This window comes from Mixophyes fleayi, chromosome 12, assembly GCF_038048845.1.
Source record: "Mixophyes fleayi isolate aMixFle1 chromosome 12, aMixFle1.hap1, whole genome shotgun sequence".
Taxonomy (NCBI): domain Eukaryota; kingdom Metazoa; phylum Chordata; class Amphibia; order Anura; family Limnodynastidae; genus Mixophyes; species Mixophyes fleayi.
The window spans coordinates 84,081,624-84,108,532 of record NC_134413.1 but is presented as its reverse complement, the minus strand read 5'-3'; the positions used below and the strand labels follow the sequence as shown (position 1 = coordinate 84,108,532).

Sequence of the window (26,909 nt, the reverse complement as noted above, 5' to 3'; positions counted from 1 at the left end):
CATGATCTGGCTCAGTGGGGTAATGTTCCCCTTGTACTATAGAGTATCTCATCTCATCTGGATCAGTGGGGTAACAATCCCAATTGTATTATACAGAATCTCTCACATGATCTGGCTCAGTGGGGTAACGTTGCCCTTGTATTATAGAATATCTCTCATCTCATCTGGATCACTGGGGTAACGTTTTCTCTTGTACTATAGAGAATCTCTCATATCTGGCTCAGTGGGGTAATGCACCCCCATATATACCGATATATCACCTTATTATTATGACCCGCAAATTATTCTCACCACATTAGAGATTCCACCCAGCGCTTCATTGGGGACCACACGGTCTATCAGCTGACAATGGTTGAACTGGTCTAACTCCTGCCGATAGACCAGGCTGCTAATAATAGACGAATGCCCCCAATGGACCAGTTCCTGCCCCTGGTAACACCTCACTATTAATACAGGTGTCCCTGTAAGCCCCCCGGCACTTTATAACCGTGTCATTCCCGCACTGTAGTCGTCTGCACCATAGCAATCACATTATTCAATCTCCGTGATCAAGATGGGATAGAGGTGGCCTAAAATACACCGAAAATCCCCCCACTATATATAAACTACAGTAATATATCGGCATGACCTGATTGTCTGCTACGTCTGTCACTGAACTGCAAATGTCTTTCTGCGCTGTCAGATCAAACCGGTAACGTGCCCAGGATCTAGTGGCCCTGTTTTCTCAACCGGGCCTGGTGCTCATTAGACCACGTCTGGTTTTGTATCATTAAATCTGAGTGCTCCCTTCATATAATCCCTGTAGATTCCTTTGCACCATGAAATCCTGGGTAATATGATATATACACTGACCACCATGACCCGCCTATGGCGCCCGCCACAAGTACAGTACGTTTTACTACTGGCCAAAACCTGCCTCAATTTGCAGAATGTGGGAAGACACTGACAGGTTCCAACGTCTGAGCAGTATTTATTGTGTTGTTGTACATGGCACACAATCCATGGTGTCTGTTTGCACAAGCAGCGTTGACTCACTTCAGTAATGGGTGTTGTACAGACTTGTATCAGACACACGCCTGCCCCTGTGTTTTCATTCCACCACATCTGTGCTACTGGATGGGTCTTAGAGGTGGAGCGGACAGGTCATGTCAGCATCCATTGCTGGGGGTCTCATGTCAGAGCAGACGAGACGTACGTCCACTGATAGGAAAGGTGTTATCAGCCTGAGGAGGGGGCGTACCTGGTGACAGGACCACCTGGAACGCTGTAAACGGACTGGGGTGGATTCACTACAGCTGTGAATCCACAAAGGGTTGTGTGTGTCTGTCCTGGACATGCTGGGACCTGTAGTTCTGGCTGCTCACCTGTGTTACAGCAGGTAACCCCCCCCCCCCCTCCAGTTTCTGTGTACACCTTATCTGATCGCCTGGTAGGGAGACTGGGCGGGCGAGGCCTCCACAGCAGATTACCTATTGGGGAAAGCCCAGTTACTGTAAAGGTGACCTAAAGTTTAGGAGTATAAAGGTTGTAGCTGATATCTGAGCTTTTAATAAATACAATTTTAACTTACACCTAAAAACTACATTTATATTTGTATGTTTCTTTCATTCCTCTCATGTCCATGAGCAATATAAACTAAAAGATAAGAATTTGGGAATACACTAACCCTCATTACAATGACTTTCTGACTACACATTTGAGGTGAGTCTTCCCCAGTTAGTGTTTCTTTCTCTCTACTTTTATCTCAAAAATCTGAGAATTTCTGTCTGTAATCCCACTGGATACAGATATATAATAACTGTGGGATTATTCACAGCATCCGGGGAAAGGTCAATCTTAGGGGGTATTAGACACAAGACAAAAGGAGGACGAGTTAAACCCACACCCGTATATTATACCTCCAGAAAAGACGTGTTTATTCCTATGTCACATACTGACTGTAGGCGGCCATGATGGTTTCTTACAGAGTGGGCGGGGCTAAGAAGAGAGGAAATTGTAAGAATGTAAATTCTCAGAGGTGATTTAATCTGTAGACTGGTGAGAGACCCAAGACAAGGGCTGCAGTATGAAACATGGATAAGAGCAGTCTATGTACTGAACCAAGGCAGTGATTTGGTAGTGTGCGGTGAGAAACCTCTGAATGATTTCAGGAAGGGGAGAGAACGATGTGAGGGGGAGAATAGAGGAGGGGAGGGGTCAGAAGTCACTGAAATAAATAAAACACAGCAAAAGCAGATCGGCCATTTTTCTTTATCTGCCATCAAGTTTCATAGAGAATTCATGTTCACACTGGTTGATGTGATACAATGTGTCTCCTGCAAACCAGAAGCGTTACAATAAGCAAATGCTGCCACCTGCTGGCCGCTCAAAGCATCAGCTGGAAATAACACTTGTGCAGATGGCTCAGCTCCCGATCTAGGGATCCACCAGACGTCTTGCTGCCAGGAAAGTGCCGCAGATAGGGGTCTCTGCCCCCGCCCCCCACTCAGCACTGGAGTGCTATCGTTCCATAAAATCCCCCCCGCCGGACACCCAGCTTATTGCACATTGTTTTGAAAACCCCCCCACGTAAAAAAAAACGCACACATGAAGGCGATACAATATATACACTGCGCCAACAGTCCAAGAAATCAGGGGCCCCACAAGTCCAGCTGGGGGTGCAGGGGACACAGTCACCCCATACTATACAAAGTGTTACAAGCCCCAATGAGCGATAGTCGTGTACACAAGTCTCCTTCTCCTGAGTCATGGGACGCTGCTCTGGGTGCCAGCCCTCTCGTGGGGTCTCCTCAAACCAATCTCCATAGATCTGCTACACCCTGGGGGTCCTTCCTGTGTATGGAGGTGGGGGAGCATGCCTGGGGTGTGAGAGAAAAATTAGTTACATCACAACCGGGCGGCCCAAACAACAGTGCCTGATTAACATACACCATGATCCAGTGACATCACTGAGAGTGCAGCCTATCCAGTCACTAGGATGCAGTGACATCACTGAGAATGTAGCCTATCCACTCATTAGGAACCAGTGACATCACTGAGAGTGCAACCTATACGTTCACTAGGAACCAGTGACATCATGCAGCCTATCCAGTCACTAGGAACCAATGACATCACTGAGAGTGCAGCCTATCCAGTCACTAGGAACCAATGACATCACTGAGAGTGCAGCCTATCCAGTCACTAGGAACCAGTGACATCACTGAGAGTGCAGCCTATCCAGTCACTAGGGACCAGTGACATCACTGAGAGTGCAGCCTATCCAGTCACTAGGAACCAGCGACATCACTGAGAGTGCAGCCTATCCAGTCACTAGGGACCAGTGACATCACTGAGAGTGCAGCCTATCCAGTCACTAGGATCCAGTGACATCACTGAGAGTGCAGCCTATCCAGTCACTTGTTTATTACAATCTCTTTATGGGGCCACATTAATAGTAACAACAGAGTAAAGCTGCAACACGTCAACATTGCACCTATTTACATACATGTTATACAATGTTCGTGTGTCTTACCGTGTTGGCAGTGCTATGATATGATCAGGGTACGCCGGCACGCCAAGCAGGGGGTCCTGGCAAGGCAGTATGGGACTCCGGGGTATTGGTTTTCTAGGGGGAGGGGGTTTCACAGAGGCAGCCACCTGCAGGGACAGAGGTAGAGATGGGGGAGTCAGCAGCTGAATCTGCAGGTGTCCTCTCTCCTGTCTATAGGCAGCATTTGTACATGACCCTGCCAGGATAACACAGCCCTGCAGTGAGGATGGAACTAATATCCGAGGGGACGCTCATTAATCAAGAACCCGTCAGTCTCATTATTTTCAATACCCTCCGCTCAGATCAATGGAAAATCATTTCTGGGTCCTATTATATATCAATAGTGAGATGCATTACTAGAGCACTAGCGCCACCTTGTGACCGACATCAGCCACTGAAGACTACTCTACTAGCATGCCATCCAACTGTGCTCTGTGCCTGTTTCTATGAAGGAGACCCGTGAGGTTTGTATAGCGCAGGACACCTGAAGGAGAGACCCGTGAGGTTTGTATAGCGCAGGACACCTGAAGGAGAGACCCGTGAGGTTTCTATAGCGCAGGACACCTGAAGGAGAGACCCGTGAGGTTTCTATAGCGCAGGACACCTGAAGGAGAGACCCGTGAGGTTTCTATAGCGCAGGACACCTGAAGGAGAGACCCGTGAGGTTTCTATAGCGCAGGACACCTGAAGGAGAGACCCGTGAGGTTTCTATAGCGCAGGACAGCTGAAGGAGAGACCCGTGAGGTTTCTATAGCGCAGGACAGCTGAAGGAGAGACCCGTGAGGTTTCTATAGCGCAGGACACCTGAAGGAGAGACCCGTGAGGTTTCTATAGCGCAGGACACCTGAAGGAGAGACCCGTGAGGTTTCTATAGCGCAGGACACCTGAAGGAGAGACCCGTGAGGTTTCTATAGCGCAGGACAGCTGAAGGAGAGACCCGTGAGGTTTCTATAGCGCAGGACAGCTGAAGGAGAGACCCGTGAGGTTTCTATAGCGCAGGACAGCTGAAGGAGAGACCCGTGAGGTTTCTATAGCGCAGGACAGCTGAAGGAGAGACCCGTGAGGTTTCTATAGCGCAGGACAGCTGAAGGAGAGACCCGTGAGGTTTCTATAGCGCAGGACACCTGAAGGAGAGACCCGTGAGGTTTCTATAGCGCAGGACACCTGAAGGAGAGACCCGTGAGGTTTCTATAGCGCAGGACACCTGAAGGAGAGACCCGTGAGGTTTCTATAGCGCAGGTCACATGAGGAATAGAGCACAGATATCATAGCATGTATAAAGACATAATTGAAGGTGGTCAATGACTTAATCCCTGCTAGGATCTTTACTTAGTCCTGGATCTCTCTGCTGCATGTGACACTGTTGACCACTCTCTCCTCATACAAACGCTACAATCCCTAGGTCTTGAAGACACTGTCATATCCTGGTTCTCATCCTATCTATCTAATCGCTCTTTCAGTGTTAATTTCTCTGGATCCCCCTCTGCTTCGCTTCCTTCATCAGTTGGAGACCACAAGGCTCAGTTATTCTCTATCTACACCATTTCTCTGGGGAAACTAAAAAGCTCCTTTAGATTTCAGTATCATCTCTAAGCGATGATATCTATCCTCTCCTGATCTCTCACCATCTGTGTTGTCTCGCGTTACTGACTGTCTTTCTGTCATTTCATCTTGGATGTCTTCTGGCCAACTCAAACTCAATCTTTCAAAAAGAGAGTTAATAATATTCCCACCCACCAAGAGAAGTTACCTACCTGACATCTCTATTTCTGTTGACAACACAACGATAAATCCCACCCCACAAGGTCGCTGCTTAGGTGTAATCCTTGACTCACAACTATCCTTTGTTCCCCACATTGACTCTATATCTAAATCATGTTATACACATCTAAGACACATTTCTAGAATACGCACATATCTCACACCAGACGTTGTGAAAACTTTAACTCATGCACTCATCATCTTCCACATTGACTTTTGAAATTCCGTTCTCACTGGTCGCCCTTGAATCAGACTCTCACCCCTACGATCTATTTTGAATATACATCTCCTCACTTGTCTCATCTCTCCCACCTCAACACCTCCGTTCTGCACAAGATCTGCTTCTCTCTTCTACTCTCATCACATCCTCCCATTCCCGGGCTGCACCCACTTTGTGGAATTCCCTCCCTCGCACAGTAAGACGTTACTCTGGTCTTCAAAACCTTCAAGCGTTCTCTGAAAACCACCTCTTCAGGCAGCTTACCAAATTCCAGAGTCCTCTTCTTGTCACCCCAGGTGTATTCTACCCTATCCCCCACCCCCAGGCTGTATAATAAATATATCATTTAGCACAGGTGTTGAACATCTGAGCCTCTGTACCCTGGGTGGTCTTACATGGATTTATTTGGGTCACACACTATTGTCCATGCGAAGCACCCTGCTTGTTACCTGGGCCCGTCGGAGGAGGGGGTCCGCAGGGAGAGGCCGTGTTGGGGCAGGTGGCCTGTCCTGAGCAGCAGCCTGGATGAAGAGAGCTGTGAGAATGATTGACAGCCATGCTGGGGGGCAGAGACCCCCGAAAGGATGCAAAGTTGGGGTGAAGAAATTAATGACAGATGGGTGTTTACAAAGAGGTGAAACATGCTCAGGGCATACAAAGCAGGGCATCATGCATTGCAAGGGCCACACTCTTACAGGGGCCACACCATTGCACCACCAACAGGGAGTGTGACTTCACCACACAAGGGCCACAATGTATAAATTATAAAGGGACCATAACATAAGAGTACCACACACCAGCCATGGGAACACCACTACACACCAACACCCATTACCTGGCAGCGTCTCAGCACTGGGTCAGGGGGAAGAGGCTTAGACGGTGGGTCGGGTGGAAGAGGCTTGGATGGTGGCTCCGGCCGGTCATAGCCCTGATAATCAGGCTGAGCAGGAGAAGCACAAAGATATTCCTCAGAGGAAGAGAAATGAGGGGCGCGGAAGGGTCACAGATTGTGGGGCGGGAGAAGCAGAAAGAGCGGAGGGGTCACGTAGGATGATGTAGTCAGAGAAAGATTGGTGTCCGGGAGAAAAGAGAGACGGACGAGGAAACCAGAGAGAGGAAGAGAATAAGCAAGATAAGGAGGAAGGAATGTTATAAAGTAGGGGGTGGAGAGAAATGGGGGATGATGATGCAGGGCGGAGTATTTAGATGGACAGAAATGGGCAGAAATAGGGGAGAAGAGCAGAGGAGGTAGGAAAGATGGAGGAGATAGAACGAGAAGGAACGTGGTAAGTGGATGTGGAGAGAAGAGAAAAATGAGATACTGTTAATATAAGAGGTTAGTCTCATGTTAAACTCAGGATGTACACATATAGAACATGCCAAGACACATGCAGTGGCAGCCAGGCTCTTAACATGACAGGGACCAGAGGCCGATCCTCGATATCTAAACCTGGAGGAGACACCTAATGTGTAGTGGTGGAAGTGTCCCAACATACAGACCCTCTACATACGACCGACCTGTCTACCTAGACGTATGCCACATGGTCACACCAGTCCATCTGCTCATACCTTCCTCATCCCCCGGCTACGTCCCCCATCCTCCGTCCAAGTCCCCCGTCCAAGTTGCCCATCCCCATCCTCCGTCCAAGTTGCTCGTCCGCCGTCCACGTTCCCCATTCCCCATCCCCCAACCTCCGTGTACGTTCCCCATCTCGTCCTCCGTTTCCCTTCTACGTTCCCCAACCTCCGTGTACGTTCCCGTTCACCGTCCCCCGTCTACGTTCACCATCCCCAGTCCACGTTCACCGTCCCCATTCCCCGTCCCCAGTCCACGTTCCCAGTCCACGTTCCCCGTCCACGTTCCCCGTCCCCAGTCCACGTTCCCCATCCCAGTCCTCCATCCACGTTCCCCATCCCAGTCCTCCATCCACGTTCCCCATCCCCGTCCATGTTCCCCCGCCTACGTTCCCCATCCACATTCCCCGTCCTCGTTTCCCGTCCACCATCGCCCATCTACGTTCACCATCACCATCCCCGTCTACGTTCACCATCACCATCCCCGTCTACGTTCACCATCACCATCCCCGTCTACGTTCACCATCACCATCCCCGTCTACGTTCACCATCACCATCCCCGTCTACGTTCACCATCACCATCCCCGTCTACGTTCACCATCCCCGTTCCCAGTCCCCCGTCCACGTACACTACGTTCACCATCACCATCCCCGTCTACGTTCACCATCCCCGTCTACGTTCACCATCACCATCCCCGTCTACGTTCACCATCACCATCCCCGTCTACGTTCACCATCCCCGTCTACGTTCACCATCCACGTTCCCAGTCCCCCGTCCACGTACACCATCCCCGTCCACAGGCCACGTTCCCCATCCCTGTCCACAGGCCACGTTCCCCATCCCCAGTCTACGTTCCCCGTCACCCATCTACATTCCCCACCCCCCGTCTATATTCCTGTAAGCTGTACTTAGGACCTTTCTCCTACATTCTCAGTACCTAATACATACATGTCCGGCTCTCACATTCCTCAATCCTTTGTTCTTTTTCTATCCATCCCCCCTGTCCCTCCATTATTCTTCCAGAGATAGACTCTAATGAGTAGTGCATATTCCAGACCATGATGTCTACTGCCCGGTTACCCCGGCCATGTATCAGCGTGTGCCAGTTCTTCCGTTGTATATGAACCACATGAGCTTCACCAGAGCTGCCCATTCTCTCACCTGATGGCTGGCTGACATCACCTGCAGCTCCGTACTCTGCGTCCGGTGAGGTGGTGGTGGGCGCTGGGGGCGGGGCTGGTGGTTGCTTTGGGTCACTCTGTAAAAGGGCAGATACGAGATAAGTATATAGTACACACAATGGAGGGGTATACAGGGGGCTTATTGTGAGGGTACTGCCTGGATGACATAAACTGCTGTGTATAGGACGAGATACTGGGGACATATGTCTACGTTTACTGACCTGTACTGACATTTACTGCTCTTGTTGAAGAAGTTACCCAGTTTCTGCTGGATAAATCCCCTTTTCCGGTAACAGAAGAAGAGCAGTACGAGGAGGAGGAGGAAGAGCAGGATCGGGAGAACAGTGCTGGTGATTGTTCTACTGGCTGCATAGAATAAAACACACATATAACACGTCTGTCTGGCACGTATGACAAGACTCATGTTATAGAAACACGTCACATACTTACCGCGTTCCAGACCGATGGGCCCACTGTCTGTGCTGCCACCGCCCCCCGATCTTCCACAGTCTGGGGGGGCCCACCCGGGGTCACAATGACAATTATTGTTACTGTTACAAATCTGGAAATGGGAGAGGAAGAGATTGTGTAAAAACAGGGACTGATAAGAGGAGAAAAGAGGAACCGATAGTCACACAGGAGTGGGAGAGAGAGTATAGAGCGTGGGCCGAGAGAGGCGGCCAGACAAAATAGACAGGCAGTGAACAGAGGGACAAGCAGACAGGAAGTGGGGAGTACATAGAGAACGGACAGACAGGAAGTGGGGAGTACATAGAGAGACGGACAGACAGAAGGTGGGGAGTACATAGAGAGACGGACAGACAGAAGGTGGGGAGTACATAGAGAGACGGACAGACAGAAGGTGGGGAGTACATAGAGAGACGGACAGACAGAAGGTGGGGAGTACATAGAGAGACGGACAGACAGAAGGTGGGGAGTACATAGAGAGACGGACAGACAGAAGGTGGGGAGTACATAGAGAGACGGACAGACAGAAGGTGGGGAGTACATAGAGAGACGGACAGACAGAAGGTGGGGAGTACATAGAGAGACGGACAGACAGAAGGTGGGGAGTACATAGAGAGACGGACAGACAGAAGGTGGGGAGTACATAGAGAGACGGACAGACAGAAGGTGGGGAGTACATAGAGAGACGGACAGACAGAAGGTGGGGAGTACATAGAGAGACGGACAGACAGAAGGTGGGGAGTACATAGAGAGACGGACAGACAGAAGGTGGGGAGTACATAGAGAGACGGACAGACAGAAGGTGGGGAGTACATAGAGAGACGGACAGACAGAAGGTGGGGAGTACATAGAGAGACGGACAGACAGAAGGTGGGGAGTACATAGAGAGACGGACAGACAGAAGGTGGGGAGTACATAGAGAGACGGACAGACAGAAGGTGGGGAGTACATAGAGAGACGGACAGACAGAAGGTGGGGAGTACATAGAGAGACGGACAGACAGAAGGTGGGGAGTACATAGAGAGACGGACAGACAGAAGGTGGGGAGTACATAGAGAGACGGACAGACAGAAGGTGGGGAGTACATAGAGAGACGGACAGACAGAAGGTGGGGAGTACATAGAGAGACGGACAGACAGAAGGTGGGGAGTACATAGAGAGACGGACAGACAGAAGGTGGGGAGTACATAGAGAGACGGACAGACAGAAGGTGGGGAGTACATAGAGAGACGGACAGACAGAAGGTGGGGAGTACATAGAGAGACGGACAGACAGAAGGTGGGGAGTACATAGAGAGACGGACAGACAGAAGGTGGGGAGTACATAGAGAGACGGACAGACAGAAGGTGGGGAGTACATAGAGAGACGGACAGACAGAAGGTGGGGAGTACATAGAGAGACGGACAGACAGAAGGTGGGGAGTACATAGAGAGACGGACAGACAGAAGGTGGGGAGTACATAGAGAGACGGACAGACAGAAGGTGGGGAGTGTATAGAAAGATGGACAGGAAGTGCGGAGTGGGGGAGGGTATAGAGAGATAGACAGACAGAACGTGGTTTGTGAATAGAGAGGTGGAAAGGGGCAGAGTCTGGGCTCAGTAACAGGTCCAGGAAGCACATTGAGAAGGCGTCAGTAGAAGCAGGAGATATAGGGATAATTAGAGACCACTCTCTCACCCCGTGGCCCCCACATTTGCTCCGGCAGGCTTCCACCTTCAGCGCTGCTACATCTTGACACTGCTGATTGACACAGACCTAGGAGAACGGAGGCAGAAGGGGTCAATGTATGGGATATATATGGAAATATATGGTGGGCACTGCTGTGTGACATATGTAAAGAGGTTGTACAGAATGGGGCTTAGAGCTGGGTGTATATAGCAGTAGGGGGTACATGCTGTGTACAGAATAGGGGTATATGGTTTGGGGTTTGTGTGAGAGGAGTGTGGGGTACATGAGAGGAGTGTGGGGTACACGCTGAGTACAGGGTAGAGATACCTTTCCTGCCCCACAGATGGTTCCCGTCTTCACCACAACCGGATCCCAAACATCATCCCCCAAATTGAAGTATGTGCCACGACAGGAGACCTGAGATCCATTCACGATGACACTGACGGTAACAATCTCTGCATTGGAGCCCAGCAGGGGGCGATCACTACCTCCCTGACACTGGATGGCACCACAAAGCACGTTCCTGCAAGAGAGATGGGCTATATCACATGGGAAGGGTTCTTTGCAGTAAGAGCAGTGCAGACAATGAATGTGAGGACCAATAAACATCATTCAGGGTATATGACCTAACAGAGCCAGTTACAAAGAAGAACAACTACTTTCTCTAATTCTAGGATAATAGTAACCCAGAGAGTAACGGTAATAATACTTGTGGAATGTAAGACACTAACTACATAGGACAGGTGGTATATAGAGGTGCAGGGGAGTGTGCAGGTACCTTGGTGCACAGGGCAGGTAAGTGCCATTTGCTCGCCGTCCACAGTTTCCAAATTTATCGCCCCTCATGTTCACTTTGGCAAAGCAGGAATCAGGCGCTGGCGACGATCCTGCGGAAATAGGACGATTTCTAAGCGTGACCCCCAAAATCTGTCCATAATGACCTGATCCAAGCACCTGTGTGCGCTCGCTTCCCCTCTGTATACCCATCTCCCAGGACCTGCGTGTGCTCGCTTCCCCTCTGTATACCCATCTCCCAGGACCTGTGTGTGCTCGCTTCTCTTCTGTATACCCATCTCCCAGAACCTGTGTGTGCTCGCTTCCCCTCTGTATACCCATCTCCCAGGACCTGTGTGTGCTCGCTTCCCCTCTGTATACCCATCTCCCAGGACCTGTGTGTGTGTGCTCGCTTCTCTTCTGTATACCCATCTCCCAGGACCTGTGTGTGCTCGCTTCCCTCTGTATACCCATCTCCCAGTACCTGTGTGTGATCGCTTCCCCTCTGTATACCCATCTCCCAGTACCTGTGTGTGCTCGCTTCCCCTCTGTATACCCATCTCCCAGGACCTGTGTGCGCTCACTTCCCCTCTGTATACCCATCTCCCAGGACCTGTGTGCGCTCGCTTCCCCTCTGTATACCCATCTCCCAGGACCTGTGTGTGATCGCTTCCCCTTTGTATACCCATCTCCCAGGACCTGTGTGTGCTCGCTTCCCCTCTGTATACCCATCTCCCAGGACCTGTGTGTGCTCGCTTCCCCTCTGTATACCCATCTCCCAGGACCTGTGTGTGCTCGCTTCTCTTCTGTATACCCATCTCCCAGGACCTGAGTGTGCTCGCTTCCCCTCTGTATACCCATCTCCCAGGATCTGTGTGCGCTCGCTTCCCCTCTGTATACCCATCTCCCAGGACCTGTGTGTGATCGCTTCCCCTTTGTATACCCATCTCCCAGGACCTGCGTGTGCTCGCTTCTCTTCTGTATACCCATCTCCCAGGACCTGCGTGTGCTCGCTTCCCCTCTGTATACCCATCTCCCAGGACCTGCGTGTGCTCGCTTCCCCTCTGTATACCCATCTCCCAGCACCTGTGTGTGCTCGCTTCCCTTCTGTATACCCATCTCCCAGGACCTGTGTGTGCTCGCTTCTCTTCTGTATACCCATCTCCCAGGACCTGAGTGTGCTCGCTTCCCCTCTGTATACCCATCTCCCAGGACCTGTGTGCGCTCGCTTCCCCTTTGTATACCCATCTCCCAGGACCTGCGTGTGCTCGCTTCTCTTCTGTATATCCATCTCCCAGGACCTGCGTGTGCTCGCTTCCCCTCTGTATACCCATCTCCCAGGACCTGCGTGTGCTCGCTTCCCCTCTGTATACCCATCTCCCAGCACCTGCGTGTGCTCGCTTCCCTTCTGTATACCCATCTCCCAGGACCTGCGTGTGCTCGCTTCCCCTCTGTTTACCCATCTCCCAGGACCTGCGTGTGCTCGCTTCCCCTCTGTATACCCATCTCCCAGGACCTGTGTGTGCTCGCTTCCCCTCTGTATACCCATCTCCCAGCACCTGTGTGTGCTCGCTTCCCCTCTGTATACCTATCTCCCAGGACCTGTGTGTGCTCGCTTCTCTTCTGTATACCCATCTCCCAGCACCTGTGTGTGCTCGCTTCCCCTCTGTATACCCATCTCCCAGGACCTGCGTGTGCTCGCTTCCCCTCTGTATACCCATCTCCCAGGACCTGCGTGTGCTCGCTTCCCCTCTGTATACCCATCTCCCAGGACCTGCGTGTGCTCGCTTCCCCTCTGTATACCCATCTCCCAGGACCTGCGTGTGCTCGCTTCTCTTCTGTATACCCATCTCCCAGGACCTGTGTGTGCTCGCTTCCCCTCTGTATACCCATCTCCCAGCACCTGTGTGCGCTCGCTTCCCCTCTGTATACCCATCTCCCAGGACCTGTGTGTGATCGCTTCCCCTCTGTATACCCATCTCCCAGCACCTGTGTGTGCTCGCTTCTCTTCTGTATACCCATCTCCCAGGACCTGCGTGTGCTCGCTTCCCCTCTGTATACCCATCTCCCAGAACCTGCGTGTGCTCGCTTCCCCTCTGTATACCCATCTCCCAGGACCTGTGTGTGATCGCTTCACCTCTGTATACCCATCTCCCAGCACCTGTGTGAGCTCGCTTCTCTTCTGTATACCCATCTCCCAGCACCTGTGTGTGCTCGCTTCTCTTCTGTATACCCATCTCCCAGCACCTGTGTGAGCTCGCTTCCCCTCTGTATACCCATCTCCCAGCAACTGAGTGCGCTCACATCCCCTCTATATACCCATCTCCCAGCACCTGTGTGTGCTCGCTTCTCTTCTGTATACCCATCTCCCAGGACCTGCGTGTGCTCGCTTCTCTTCTGTATACCCATCTCCCAGCACCTGTGTGTGCTCGCTTCCCCTCTGTATACCCATCTCCCAGCACCTGTGTGTGCTCGCTTCCCCTCTGTATACCCATCTCCCAGCACCCGTGTGTGCTCGCTTCTCTTCTGTATACCCATCTCCCAGCACCTGTGTGCGCTCGCTTCCCCGCTGTATACGTATCTCCCAGGACCTGTGTGTGCTCGCTTCCCCTCTGTATACCCATCTCCCAGCACCTGTGTGCTCTCGCTTCCCCTCTGTATACCCATCTCCCAGCACCTGTGTGCGCTCGCTTCCCCTCTGTATACCCATCTCCCAGCACCCGTGTGTGCTCGCTTCTCTTCTGTATGCCCATCTCCCAGCACCCGTGTGTGCTCGCTTCTCTTCTGTATACCCATCTCCCAGCACCTGTGTGCGCTCGCTTCCCCGCTGTATACGTATCTCCCAGGACCTGTGTGTGCTCGCTTCCCCTCTGTATACCCATCTCCCAGCACCTGTGTGCTCTCGCTTCCCCTCTGTATACCCATCTCCCAGCACCTGTGTGCGCTCGCTTCCCCTCTGTATACCCATCTCCCAGCACCCGTGTGTGCTCGCTTCTCTTCTGTATGCCCATCTCCCAGCACCCGTGTGTGCTCGCTTCTCTTCTGTATACCCATCTCCCAGCACCTGTGTGCGCTCGCTTCCCCGCTGTATACGTATCTCCCAGGACCTGTGTGTGCTCGCTTCCCCTCTGTATACCCATCTCCCAGCACCTGTGTGCTCTCGCTTCCCCTCTGTATACCCATCTCCCAGCACCTGTGTGCGCTCGCTTCCCCTCTGTATACCCATCTCCCAGCACCCGTATGTGCTCGCTTCTCTTCTCTTCTGTATGCCCATCTCCCAGCACTGTGTGTGCGTGCTTATGTATATAGCCCATGTGTGTGTACTTGTGTCCCCTCTGCTACTTTGCGTATCCTTGTTCCTACCCCCAGTCTGTATCTTCTGTACAATATACCCCTATAGACTACCTTACCAGGACCCCAGAGGTTCCAGCACTGGCTCTGAAGAGTTCGACATTGGCCTTGGTAACAGTGAGCTTCTCCTCTCCCACAGGGCTCCCCATTCTGAAAGTATACATTCGGGGGGCAGTGAGGGGACGTTCCTGTGCAATATTCTGGCAGGTCACACTCCCCCAATGGCTCCCGGCACACGGTCCCTGAAGGTTTTATCTGTGGATGGCAGGGAGAGGAAGGTAATCACCGCAGAAAGGACACTTACATCAATATAACATGTAAACAGAAAGTGAACTTACCATACACTGGTCACAACACAGATCACCCGAGGCACACTCAGCCCCCGACACCAGCTGGCATGTACTGGCATTACAGCACGGATCTGTGCAATCCTACAGGCAGAAGGAAGGACCGTGAGACGGATGTACCATGCAGGAGAAGACACAGAAGTATATACTGATGGCAGCGTAGCCAGTTGTGGAACTACCACCACGGCAGGGGGATGTAGCCACTACAGGGTCCGGCGGTAAGGGGTGGGGGGCCTGGCCACACAATGTTTGAAGGCAGATCCACAATGCTATTTATACAGCAAACAAGAAATCACCAACATCAAACTCAACAGAAGAACATGTACATATATGATCAACCGAACCTCCGATGACACCGGAGGCCACAGTTGGCCGTTTCCTGTTGTAGATAAGGCGCAATCTGCTGTGGGGCGTCTCTTTGGTTACCCGCGGCAGGGGAAAATAACATTACATGCCACTCTTTTGCAGTATACTAAATTAGACTTTTCAGAAATAACGGAGAAATGGTGCCAGAAGTGGGATTGGGAACAGACTCCTATTATGTCAAAATGACCTTGACTAATATTAGAAATAGAAGACATAGGGATGGATTGTGTGAAATATGTGGTATAAAAAAGGTCACCTCAGTTTACATGCTGCGGGACTATAGGGATAATTATATTTCTGGAGAAGTTTATACTATTCTGTAAAATGTGATCACTACCTGCGTTAGACTGACATGGGTGACGGAACTGGGAGAACTCAGCTAATCGACACTCTTTTAGACCAGGAAAGAGTGATATAATAGACAGCAGGGATTGGGGGACTGTGATAAGAGACCCTCTCACCTGGGTCAGGCCGCAGTCACACTGTTCTCCCTTCTCCACCAGCAGGTTCCCACAGATGGGCTTCCCAAACACACTGCCCGGCTCTGGGACATCAAACAGGCACATTCCTCCCCCTTGCTGAAGACTCGAGGTGAGGTCAGCGACACTGCACGTACTAAACTCCAACCCCGGCATGAACCTGGCATAGATATACAGAGATATGTATATACACACAAATATAGATACATACTGTAGGAAATATATATATATGGTTTTGTTTCAAAATATTGCCTTTTTGTCATAGCAGCTGGTACCATATATAATGTGGGATATACCGAGCGCGGGCTTATTTTTCTCTGGATTTGTTTTAAAATATTGCCTTTTTTTCATAACAGCTGTCCATTAAGCCTATTTAAGGCACATTTGGGTGTGGCTCACAAGCCAGCCCTTGCTAGATGTAAACCCCTATACCTGGGAGGTGAGTGCATCTGATTTAAACTGCATTTTAATGGTGTTTAAAGCATATAGGTCAGTGTAAGACCTGCATATAATGAGGTTCCCTTGAGGCTTAAGTCTTTTGATCAAAATATGAACTAATACTAATGTTTTCATCTTGTTAGACACACATAGATATGCAGTGTGAAGGATAAGCGCTGACAACTGTCTTTTTGTTTTGTATGTGTAAATATATATACACATACATACACACACATATACATATATATATATATATATACACATATATATATATATATATATATATATATATATATATATATATATATATATACACACACACATATATATACACATATATACACATACACACACACATACATATACATAGAGTGTATAGATACATATGAGAGCCCTGTCTGTGTCACCCTATGTCAGTGGGAGGGGAAGACCCTGTGTCTCACAGCCCCCCGTCTGTGTCACCCTACAGTGGAAAGGGCAGACCCCACATCTCAGAGCTCCATCCTGTCTGTGTCACCCCCCTGTAGTGGGAGGAAACTCCTCATGAGTCGATTATAATAGGGTTTACTCACCCCGAAGACTGCTCCATTATCCACTGCTTCCCGATCTTCGGCTGCCCACATTTCCTGTCTACGGTGTCGTGGCTCAAACCCAGATTGTGCCCCAGTTCATGTGCCACGGTGGATGCCACCCCCAGGATACTCACGGAGTGGTCCTGCGGAGGGACAGAGGGTGTTTTATCAATCAGCCCAGGATCTATCGCTGTCACAGAGGATATAACCCGGCGAGAGGTCAAAGAGTTAATATGTAACTAAATGCTGGGCGTCTCATCCACATCACACACATTATTTTCTTTAAAAATAAATATCTAAGCGACTTAGGGTAAAAAAATAAAAAATTACAAAAAGCCCTCAAAGCTATTGTAATCACCTTTCAGCTCTACAATGCTGCTGAATCCGCCCTCTTATTTTCATACTAGAGACAATGATTTTCAGGTCATGTAAAATAAACTTCAGAAAAAAGGAAAATAATTTGTTCATATTTATTAGTGGTTGATAAGCTTGCAGTGCCTTGTCCAGTCCACAAGATGGCACCATAGCTCACACAAAGGAGGCATTTGGGGATATTATATAACAGGAAAATTGGGATTTTGCTGTACTCTATCTTTAGGATCAACCCTCTTTCTACCCCATTTTATATAACTTTGTATCCCTATTTTTAGGACAGTTCCTCATTTTCCGGTTTCTCCACTTTTATAGACCCGTTTAGTTATATTTAAATGTTATCTGTATGCGCACGTATCCGCTCACCATGTTCACACCTCCAGACCGATCTGCCGTACAAATAGAGTTCACTGTTGCCATGCCAACCGAGGAACCCTTAAATGTGACACCCCTAAAAAGACACAGAAGGGTTAGGAACAGCCGTATAGGAAATACACATAGTGCACCTAGCCATGTATGTGTTCCACACCAGGACACGTAAACATGCAACACTCACGTGAGGAGCTGTGCGTTGTCATGATGAATGCGAGGGAGCAGATCCTTCTCTCTCCAGGACAGGAATCTGTTCAGCGTTTCCGCGGGATCTGTACTGACCGGGATCTTGTCCTTCTGGTTCCAAACTTCTGCCATAACCAATACCACTCTGATGTTCAACACTCGGTAAAACTGGATAGAGGAAATAGAGTTACCTATGAGGAACGTCACAATGAAATCTCACCCCGAGAGACCTCTCAGAGAGCAATCAGCCTTGGGAAAGAATCACAGAAAGCAATCGGCCTTGGGGAAGAATCACAGAGAGCAATCGGCCTTGGGGAAGAATCACAGAGAGCAATCGGCCTTGGGGAAGAATCACAGAGAGCAATCGGCCTTGGGGAAGAATCACAGAGAGCAATCGGCCTTGGGGAAGAATCACAGAGAGCAATCGGCCTTGGGGAAGAATCACAGAGAGCAATCGGCCTTGGGGAAGAATCACAGAGAGCAATCGGCCTTGGGGAAGAATCACAGAGAGCAATCGGCCTTGGGGAAGAATCACAGAGAGCAATCGGCCTTGGGGAAGACTCACAGAGAAGAATCGGCCTTGAGGAAGACTCACAGAGAAGAATCGGCCTTGAGGAACTCCCAGAACCCTGAGAAACCTCCTATAGAAGAAACACCTCTAAGGGCCCTACCAGTGAAGAATCATCCGAGGAACCCCTGAGCAACCACCCAAAGGAGAAACACCACTGAGGAACCTCCCAAAGAAGAATCCTGCTGAGGAACCTGTCACAGATGTTTTAGCCTGAGGAACCTCCCAAAGAAAATCATCCTCAACATACTATCCCGGGAACTCTTCCACAAGGACATCATCCAATGAACCTTCCACAGAGGAGTAATGAACAAGAAGCTGCCATCATAGACCTCACCCTTGCTGAAGTTCCCACATGGAATGGAGAAGAGTGATTGGGGCATTGTTTAATTACTTCAGGTAACGTCACAAGGCTGGATGCATTTTACAAGCAGCCTGACGAAGATTCACCAGATACTGACCGCGTCCACCTTGTTGGCGATCTCTAGCATCCTCAGGTGCAGCTCCTTCAGGTCTCTGTGAAGCATGTGGTACTGGAAATTGGAAAATAAAAAATGAATACACAGTAACACAATCATTAGATACGTGTCCGCACTGTCATCACACTGACCTCACTATTATCTGCCACCATCGCAAGCTCTACGTACTTCATCTCACTTGTCACGTCCCTCCTCACCTAGAGGACAGACACAGAGATATAACCACAGTCCTCCTGAGACCGCTCCTCCATACATGTGTTCCAGAACCCCACTTCCCTTCACGTATGCTCAGGAGCCATCCGTGAAGGTATACCGCATGAGGGTTCCCCGTTAGGTAATTTCTCACCCGCTGAAAATCTGCCTGTTGTGGGAGTGATCGCTCCTCTTGTGTATAGTTGGGGTCTTGTGAACTGAGCAGCGTCCTTCCCTTCCTGTGATTCACAGACATATTGTGGCCCGTGTCCTGCGTCTCACACGTCACGTTCTGGCTGTCCTCGATCTGCCGAAGTATGTGCTTGTAGGACGGGTCTCCTGGAACTGGTTCAATGCTGTACTGGTGCTCCGGAGCCAAAATGATTGTCCCCCTTTTACAGAGAAGGTGATAAGAATACCAGTAATGGCCACAGGAACAGAGGGTAACATCTATATCAGTAAACACCATTTACCACATCACAAGGTTAAATATGTTCACTAAATATGGTGCGACAACACGGAAGGGTTCCTCTGTGCTGGGGTCTAACGTTAGTGAGGGTTCATATAGTCACACACAGGAAGCTCAGTGTATGCCGGCAGCACACACAGCACGTATATTATATATATAGTTTATATATCTCTGAGTGTCTACAGGATTATTATGAGAACAGCCATCTCAAGGACACACCCTGAAGCTCAGGACGCTGACACAAGTCAAGTCTGGGCTAGTATGATACATAGGTCACGTTAAATGGGGTTCAGAAGGGCCGGGCTCTCGGCTATTGCGGACGGAGCCACGGGTGGGCCGGGCTCTCGGGTAATCCGGACGGAGCCTCGGGTGGGCCGGGCTCTCGGGTAATCCGGACGGAGCCTCGGGTGGGCCGGGCTCTCGGGTAATCCGGACGGAGCCTCGGGTGGGCCGGGCTCTCGGGTAATCCGGACGGAGCCTCGGGTGGGCCGGGCTCTCGGGTAATCCGGACGGAGCCTCGGGTGGGCCGGGCTCTCGGGTAATCCGGACGGAGCCTCGGGTGGGCCGGGCTCTCGGGTAACCTGGAAGGTGTGTCGGGCTCTCGGGTAACCTGGAAGGGGTCTCAGGTGGGCTGTGGACCCCCCAGCCCTGTAAATGTCGTGTAATAGAGAATAAGGAATAAATAGGTAGATACTGTGATAATCTGACTTCCCAGAATACCTGAGTCCTGAGCACAGACTGAGGCTGCTCCAGGGGCCCCGGGGTCCCAGCACTCTCCCATGATAGTAACAGTTTACCTGTAATAAGAGGAGACAATATTATAACTCCTGTAATAATTACCTGAAGGGTGGTACTCCTATACAGCAAGTACCCACAAACCAGCACATGAAATACAGCAATGAGAACATAAGGGAGATAACTAGATTTTAATCATCCGGCCTGGAATCACTACTATAAACCTCCCAGCAGGGGGCGACGTAGCATCACTACGGAGTAACATACCAGCTCTGAGACGTGATTGGTCCGCCGGGTCCCATCAGGAAGGTAATAGGTTAAAGTGTGAGAGTCTGGCAGCAGAAGTCTGAAAGAGAGGGGGCAGGAAGGGGTTAAACCACCAAAATATCCTCACAAGTGGCATCATCACCCTCTCTGACATGAGTGACCCTCTAGAATCTGTTCCCTCACCCAAATTTGATGCTCACTACACCCTGGAATGGAAGGGGTCCGCACACTGACACCCCATACAGCAAAGTGCGACTCCCCGGCTGTGGAGGAAGTCCTGGTGATACCAGTGCCAGTGATACATCGGTGCCCGGGCACTGCCCACGTACTAAGGGGTGCCCCCTGATTGTACTATTCAATGACTGTAATCTCTGAGCGTGGCGGCCATCACTAGTGGGTAAGGAAGGAACGGGAGCGTTCTGTCCTGTGGGTCTAAGCACATCACGTTCCTTTTCAATTCCCATGTGCCCCCTCCTCCCTGACAACATTCCTATCCCACCCCTCCTCCTCTAAGGGCGAGAGGAAACCCTGCAAGCTTCCGCACACAATGTAAATAAAAGATGTCTAACACCCCTCATTGTGTCCGGATACCTCCCATCCTGTGCTGCCCGTCTAGTGCCAAGCTCAGCGCCTTCACTGGCACCTCCACATGCCCCCTCTGCGATGTGCCGTGCACATCACACACCGTTGCCCACTCTGCCCCTCTGCAATGTGCACATCACACACTGTGGCCCACTTTACACTGCTCTCTGTACACCAAACAGGGTCGGATACATCATACACTGCGCCCTGTACACCAGGCAGGGTCGGATACGTCATACACTGCGACCTGTACGCCAGGCAGGGTCGGAAACGTCATACACTGCGCCCTGTACGCCAGGCAGGGTCGGATACGTCATACACTGCGCCCTGTACGCCAGACAGGGTCGGATACGTCATACACTGCGCCCTGTACGCCAGACAGGGTCGGATACGTCATACACTGCGCCCTGTACGCCAGACAGGGTCGGATACGTCATGCACTGCGCCCTGTACGCCAGACAGGGTCGGATACGTCATGCACTGCGCCCTGTACGCCAGGCAGGGTCGGATACACAATACAGTGCTCCATTTACGCCAGGCAGGGTCGGATACACAATACAGTGCTCCATTTACGCCAGGCAGGGTCGGATACATCATACACTGCGCCCTGTACGCCAGGCAGGGTCGGATACACCATACACTGCTCCATTTACACCAGGCAGGGTCGGATACGTCATACACTGCGCCCTGTACGCCAGACAGGGTCGGATACGTCATGCACTGCGCCCTGTACGCCAGACAGGGTCGGATACGTCATGCACTGCGCCCTGTACGCCAGACAGGGTCGGATACGTCATGCACTGCGCCCTGTACGCCAGGCAGGGTCGGATACACAATACAGTGCTCCATTTACGCCAGGCAGGGTCGGATACACAATACAGTGCTCCATTTACGCCAGGCAGGGTCGGATACATCATACACTGCGCCCTGTACGCCAGGCAGGGTCGGATACACCATACACTGCTCCATTTACACCAGGCAGGGTCGGATACATCTGTTATACTCACCGGTTGTGCTGCAGTCCCATCTGGAATACGATCCGTCCTATCTGCAGAGAGAGCTGTAGCCGGCTGGGGAGACCCTGTAGGAGGAGGAGAGGAGGGTCAGGTGGGAGATACCGGTCTATTAATGGTCGGATACATCTCCTCCTGTGCCCGTTACACTAGAGGTAGCTCCGACAGTCCACGTTTTCATTATTACTAGAATTAAATCCACTTCACCAACATAGGACGACACAGAATTAGTAACCAAACAATTATCACACCTTACGACAGGGGTCCGGGGGGGGTGAAGGAAAAGGATACAGCAGTCATAATAATCCTGCTCCCCCCATGACCTCTACGACTTGTAACAGAACCTTTAATCACAGAAAGTATGTATTACCCTTCCTATATCACTTCCACCGAGGGAGATGAGGAAACAGGGAGATCCTGAGATACATCTACATGTTAACCCGTTGTGTACAGGACCCTGCGGAGACCTGTGAGGTTTCTAGAATGCCGGACACACAAAGGGGAGACCTGTGAGGTTTCTAGAGAGCCGGACACACAAAGGGGAGACCTGTGAGGTTTCTAGGGCGCAGGGCACACGAAGGGGAGATCTGTGAGGTTTTTAGGGCGCAGGGCACACGAAGGGGAGATCTGTGAGGTTTTTAGGGTGCAGGGCACACGAAGGGGAGACCTGTGAGGTTTCTAGGGCGCAGGGCACACGAAGGGGAGACCTGTGAGGTTTCTAGAGAGCCGGACACACGAAGGGGAGACCTGTGAGGTTTCTAGAGTGCTGGACACATGAAGAAGAGACCTGTGAGGTTTATATAGTGCTGGACACATGAAGAACAGACCTGTGAGGTTTATATAGGGCTGGACACATGAAGAACAGACCTGTGAGGTTTATATAGCGCTGGACACATGAAGAAGAGACCTGTGAGGTTTATATAGGGCTGGACACATGAAGAGACCTGTGAGGTTTATATAGCGCAGGACACATGAAGAGACCTGTGAGGTTTATATAGTGCTGGACACATGAAGAGACCTGTGAGGTTTATATAGCGCTGGACACATGAAGAAGAGACCTGTGAGGTTTATATAGCGCTGGACACATGAAGAAGAGACCTGTGAGGTTTATATAGCGCTGGACACATGAAGAAGAGACCTGTGAGGTTTATATAGTGCTGGACACATGAAGAAGAGACCTGTGAGGTTTATATAGCGCTGGACACATGAAGAAGAGACCTGTGAGGTTTATAGAGTGCTGGACACATGAAGAGGAGACCTGTGAGGTTTATAGAGTGCTGGACACATGAAGAGGAGACCTGTGAGGTTTATATACTGCCGGACACATGAAGAGGAGACCTGTGAGGTTTATATACTGCCGGACACTAGACGTGTCAGTCTGAGGGGTGTATGCTGTATTAGACAGGGCTATCTGCGGATCTGGGTGTGGAAGTTACATGCAGAGTGTTAAGCAGCTGGAGTGCACATTAAACACCAAAAATTAGGAAGTGAGGGGTGGGTGTACCCCTCCTCCCACCATTATTGTTCCAAGGTGCAGGAGGAAGGAACCCTCCCTATGAGGTCAGGCCGTGCTGACATGCTTGTAAAGCCCCTGATCACTGCGGGAGGAAGTGTCTCACTCCTTCCAGAATGCAGCAGTGATGTAATCCTGGCAGAGCGCCGGGCGAGGGAAGGGTTAATCAGTGCACCTGTCCTGTGCACACCTGGGGGACAAAGTGGCACAACTGGTAACAGCTGCCCCGCCCTGCAAGGTATCAGCCTATCGGCACGTTGTCCTCCCACAGGCGAGGCCCAGACAGGTAAATAGACAGGAAGATCTATCACTACGAGCTCGCCCTATAGTGACGCAGGATAGAGAGCAGACAGTATGTCAGACATATTTATACAACGAGATGTCCCCCCTATCTCATAATTATTATAATCAATTACTAAAAATACATTGAGCGGTGTCTTGGTGAAGAATAAAAGGTTTTATTCAATAACATGGTCGTAGGTTGGGTGGAAGTGACGCTAAAAAATTTTGGATTCCTCCAAACGCAATCATTCCAGATTATCCAGAATAACGGAGAAACATTTCATATATCACAGCTCCAATTATACATCTATTATAACAGATACCGGCCGGGGTCCTACCTGAACGGCTTCCTCTGGGGTGACTCTGTGTCCGTCAAGGCTCAGTTGTGGAACCACTTCTAAGTATGGGGTGTGCTTCACGACGGGTAGATCCGTGTCTGAAAATAATAATAATATATAATGATATATTCAATGTGTTTTCATTCACAATGGTTTACTTTGTGTCTCTGGAAAACATGGTGCAGTATAGAGCTGTACAGAGTATCACACGGCAACCCCTGACCTCCATCTCCCTAACTTGTCAATAATATTTATTATGTATATATATCTATCTATAAGCTGTAACGTTGGCCGACATTCTGGCTTCCTGCCGAGTTACTTCCTGACTCCGTCTTTACACCGGACATGAAGAGGTTAACATTCCTGAATGAGCGCTGGAGTGGCTCATCTCCCAAATAACTCCGCTACAGCCCCCCCTCTTACTCTCATTCACATCTGGAGGAGGGGCAGAAGGCCAAGTCGGGTCCCACCCTCTGTTCCTCACACACATGGTCCATCTCATGGAAACATTTCCAGATGACGAGACACTTCTTTCTCCTTGAACTTTGGAGCTGTCTGCAATCATCGGACACCCCAATTCCCACCCGCCCCGTGGACACGGTCTGAATCTTCTGATCCAAAATTCTTAGTGGCAGAGAAAATGTTCCTTGAACTCTTGAACTGTCAGCATAGAACAAGCATCCAACTTCCACGTTCCCTGTGGATCTGGTCTGTGTGTTCTGTCAATAAAACATGCTGTATAATTCTATGACGTTACCTGCGTTCAGGTAGAGAACATCCAACGTTCCCTCCTCTATGGGTACGAGACGTGTCTTCTGGCCATTAAGCATGTTCTATAGTCCTATGACCTGGGTTCAGGTAGAGAACATCCAACGTTCCCTCCTCTATGGGTACGAGATGTGTCTTCTGACCATAAAGCATGTTCTATAGTCCTGTGACCTACGTTCAGGTAGAGAACATCCAACGTTCCCTCCTCTATGGGTACGAGATGTGTCTTCTGACCATAAAGCATGTTCTATAGTCCTATGACCTGCGTTCAGGTAGAGAACATCCAACGTGTCCTTCTCTATGGGTACGAGATGTGTCTTCTGACCATAAAGCATGTTCTATAGTCCTGTGACCTACGTTCAGGTAGAGAACATCCAACGTTCCCTCCTCTATGGGTACGAGATGTGTCTTCTGACCATAAAGCATGTTCTATAGTCCTATGACCTGCGTTCAGGTAGAGAACATCCAACGTGTCCTTCTCTATGGGTACGAGACGTGTCTTCTGCCCATAAAGCCTGTTCTATAGTCCTGTGACCTACGTTCAGGTAGAGAACATCCAATGTTCCCTCCTCTATGGGTACGAGATGTGTCTTCTGACCATAAAGCATGTTCTATAGTCCTATGACCTGCGTTCAGGTAGAGAACATCCAACGTGTCCTTCTCTATGGGTACGAGACGTGCCTTCTGACCATAAATATATCAGCCAGCAAACTGTGCCCACAGATACCCCAAATAAACCCGCTCCCTGCCACAGCTCAGACAGCCTCCTATAGTAGAGGTCACATCTTGGTTTAGGCTCTAATGCCGTGTTTCCCAAACCCAGTCCTCAGGACCCCTAACAGGGCAGGTTTCCAGGTGACAGGGAAAATAACTATACCTGTGGATCTGTTACAATGTATCAGTCAGTAATGAGTACACCTGTACTAAAGCAAGGAGATATGGAAAACCTGCCCTGTTGGAGGTCCTTGAGGACTGAGTTTGGGAAACACTGCTCTAATGTAACCACCAGAGGACAGGAAGTGAGAGCTTGGATCATGGAACAGAACCACGCGTCGGGCTCTAGATATGATCATATTAGTGTCCGGTTAATTCTGTCTGAAAAACAGAGCTGACTAAACCCACCAGGTTCACCTGGAGAATATACACATTATAATCACCAGAGAGAGTGCTGCCATCTAGTAGTCATGGTGAGGAACTGAAGCTGGCAAATCACAGTGGTTCTATACAGTACTGTGTTACCTATATAGTGTACTGCTCCCAAGAGCTCACACTCAGACTGTCACCTATAGTGTCAGACACTCACACGCAGTCACTTACAGTACTACACATACTGACACTCAGCCTGTCACATAGTAATACTCTCTGTCACACACACATAGACTACCACCTATAGTAATACTCTGTCACACTCACAATCAGCCTGTCATAATGTCAGACACTTACACTCAGTCACTTACAGTACTACACATACTGACACTCTGCCTGTCACCTATACTGTCAGACACTCACACTCAGCCTGTCACCTATACATACTGACACTCACACTCTGCCTGTCACCTATACATACTGACACTCACACTCTGCCTGTCACCTATACATACTGACACTCACACTCTGCCTGTCACCTATACATACTGACACTCACACTCTGCCTGTCACCTATACATACTGACACTCACACTCTGCCTGTCACCTATACATACTGACACTCACACTCTGCCTGTCACCTATACATACTGACACTCACACTCTGCCTGTCATACTGTCAGACACTCACACTCAGTCACTTACAGTACTACACATACTGACACTCCTATACTGTCACACTCAGCCTGTCCCATAATAATACTGTCACTCCCACTCCCCCCGGTCACTCACCTGCCGCCCCTCCGGGGTCCCGGGCCGGGTGTCCCGCTGTCAGCCCGCACAGGAGCAGAAGCAGCCGGCAGGATCCGTCCCCCATCCTCCGCTACCCGGAGCCCGGCATGTGAGACTGAGAGCCGGCCAGGCCGGGACACTGCCCGGGGAGGGGGAGGGGCCTG

The 26,909-nt window shown here is 50.3% G+C and overlaps 1 protein-coding gene across 4 annotated transcripts; it reads right to left on the bottom strand.

Moving 5' to 3' along the window:
• Positions 1–2,234: 2,234 nt before the first annotated feature.
• Positions 2,235–26,909, bottom strand: ADAM15 (ADAM metallopeptidase domain 15). Of its 4 annotated transcripts, XM_075192317.1 has the most exons (24): positions 26,746–26,909; positions 24,100–24,197; positions 21,961–22,034; positions 20,372–20,450; positions 20,090–20,166; positions 19,055–19,292; positions 18,840–18,905; positions 18,691–18,762; positions 17,660–17,829; positions 17,470–17,554; positions 16,732–16,874; positions 15,704–15,881; positions 14,868–14,960; positions 14,589–14,784; positions 11,183–11,291; positions 10,732–10,927; positions 10,414–10,491; positions 8,718–8,829; positions 8,489–8,633; positions 8,248–8,344; positions 6,346–6,450; positions 5,960–6,031; positions 3,512–3,636; positions 2,235–2,858 (listed from the first exon to the last, which is right to left on the bottom strand). In XM_075192317.1, the coding sequence occupies exons 1-24, from the start codon at positions 26,828–26,830 to the stop codon at positions 2,813–2,815; spliced, it is 2,739 nt and encodes a 912-aa protein (XP_075048418.1). In that variant the 5' UTR covers positions 26,831–26,909; the 3' UTR covers positions 2,235–2,812. The 4 variants fall into 4 exon arrangements, with proteins under 4 accessions (XP_075048418.1, XP_075048419.1, XP_075048420.1 ...); XM_075192318.1 differs by lacking the exon at positions 5,960–6,031; XM_075192319.1 differs by lacking the exon at positions 6,346–6,450.

Bases quoted from the DNA above. Each gene is read 5' to 3' on its own strand.
- ADAM15 (XM_075192317.1), bottom strand. From the start codon at position 26,830: ATGGGGGACGGATCCTGCCGGCTGCTTCTGCTCCTGTGCGGGCTGACA. The intron at 20,167-20,371 runs GTATGTTACTCC...CTCTTATTACAG, and splicing joins CCAATCACGTCTCAGAGCTG to GTAAACTGTTACTATCATGG. The intron at 15,882-16,731 runs GTGAGTAAACCC...TATCTATGCCAG, and splicing joins ATAATGGAGCAGTCTTCGGG to GTTCATGCCGGGGTTGGAGT.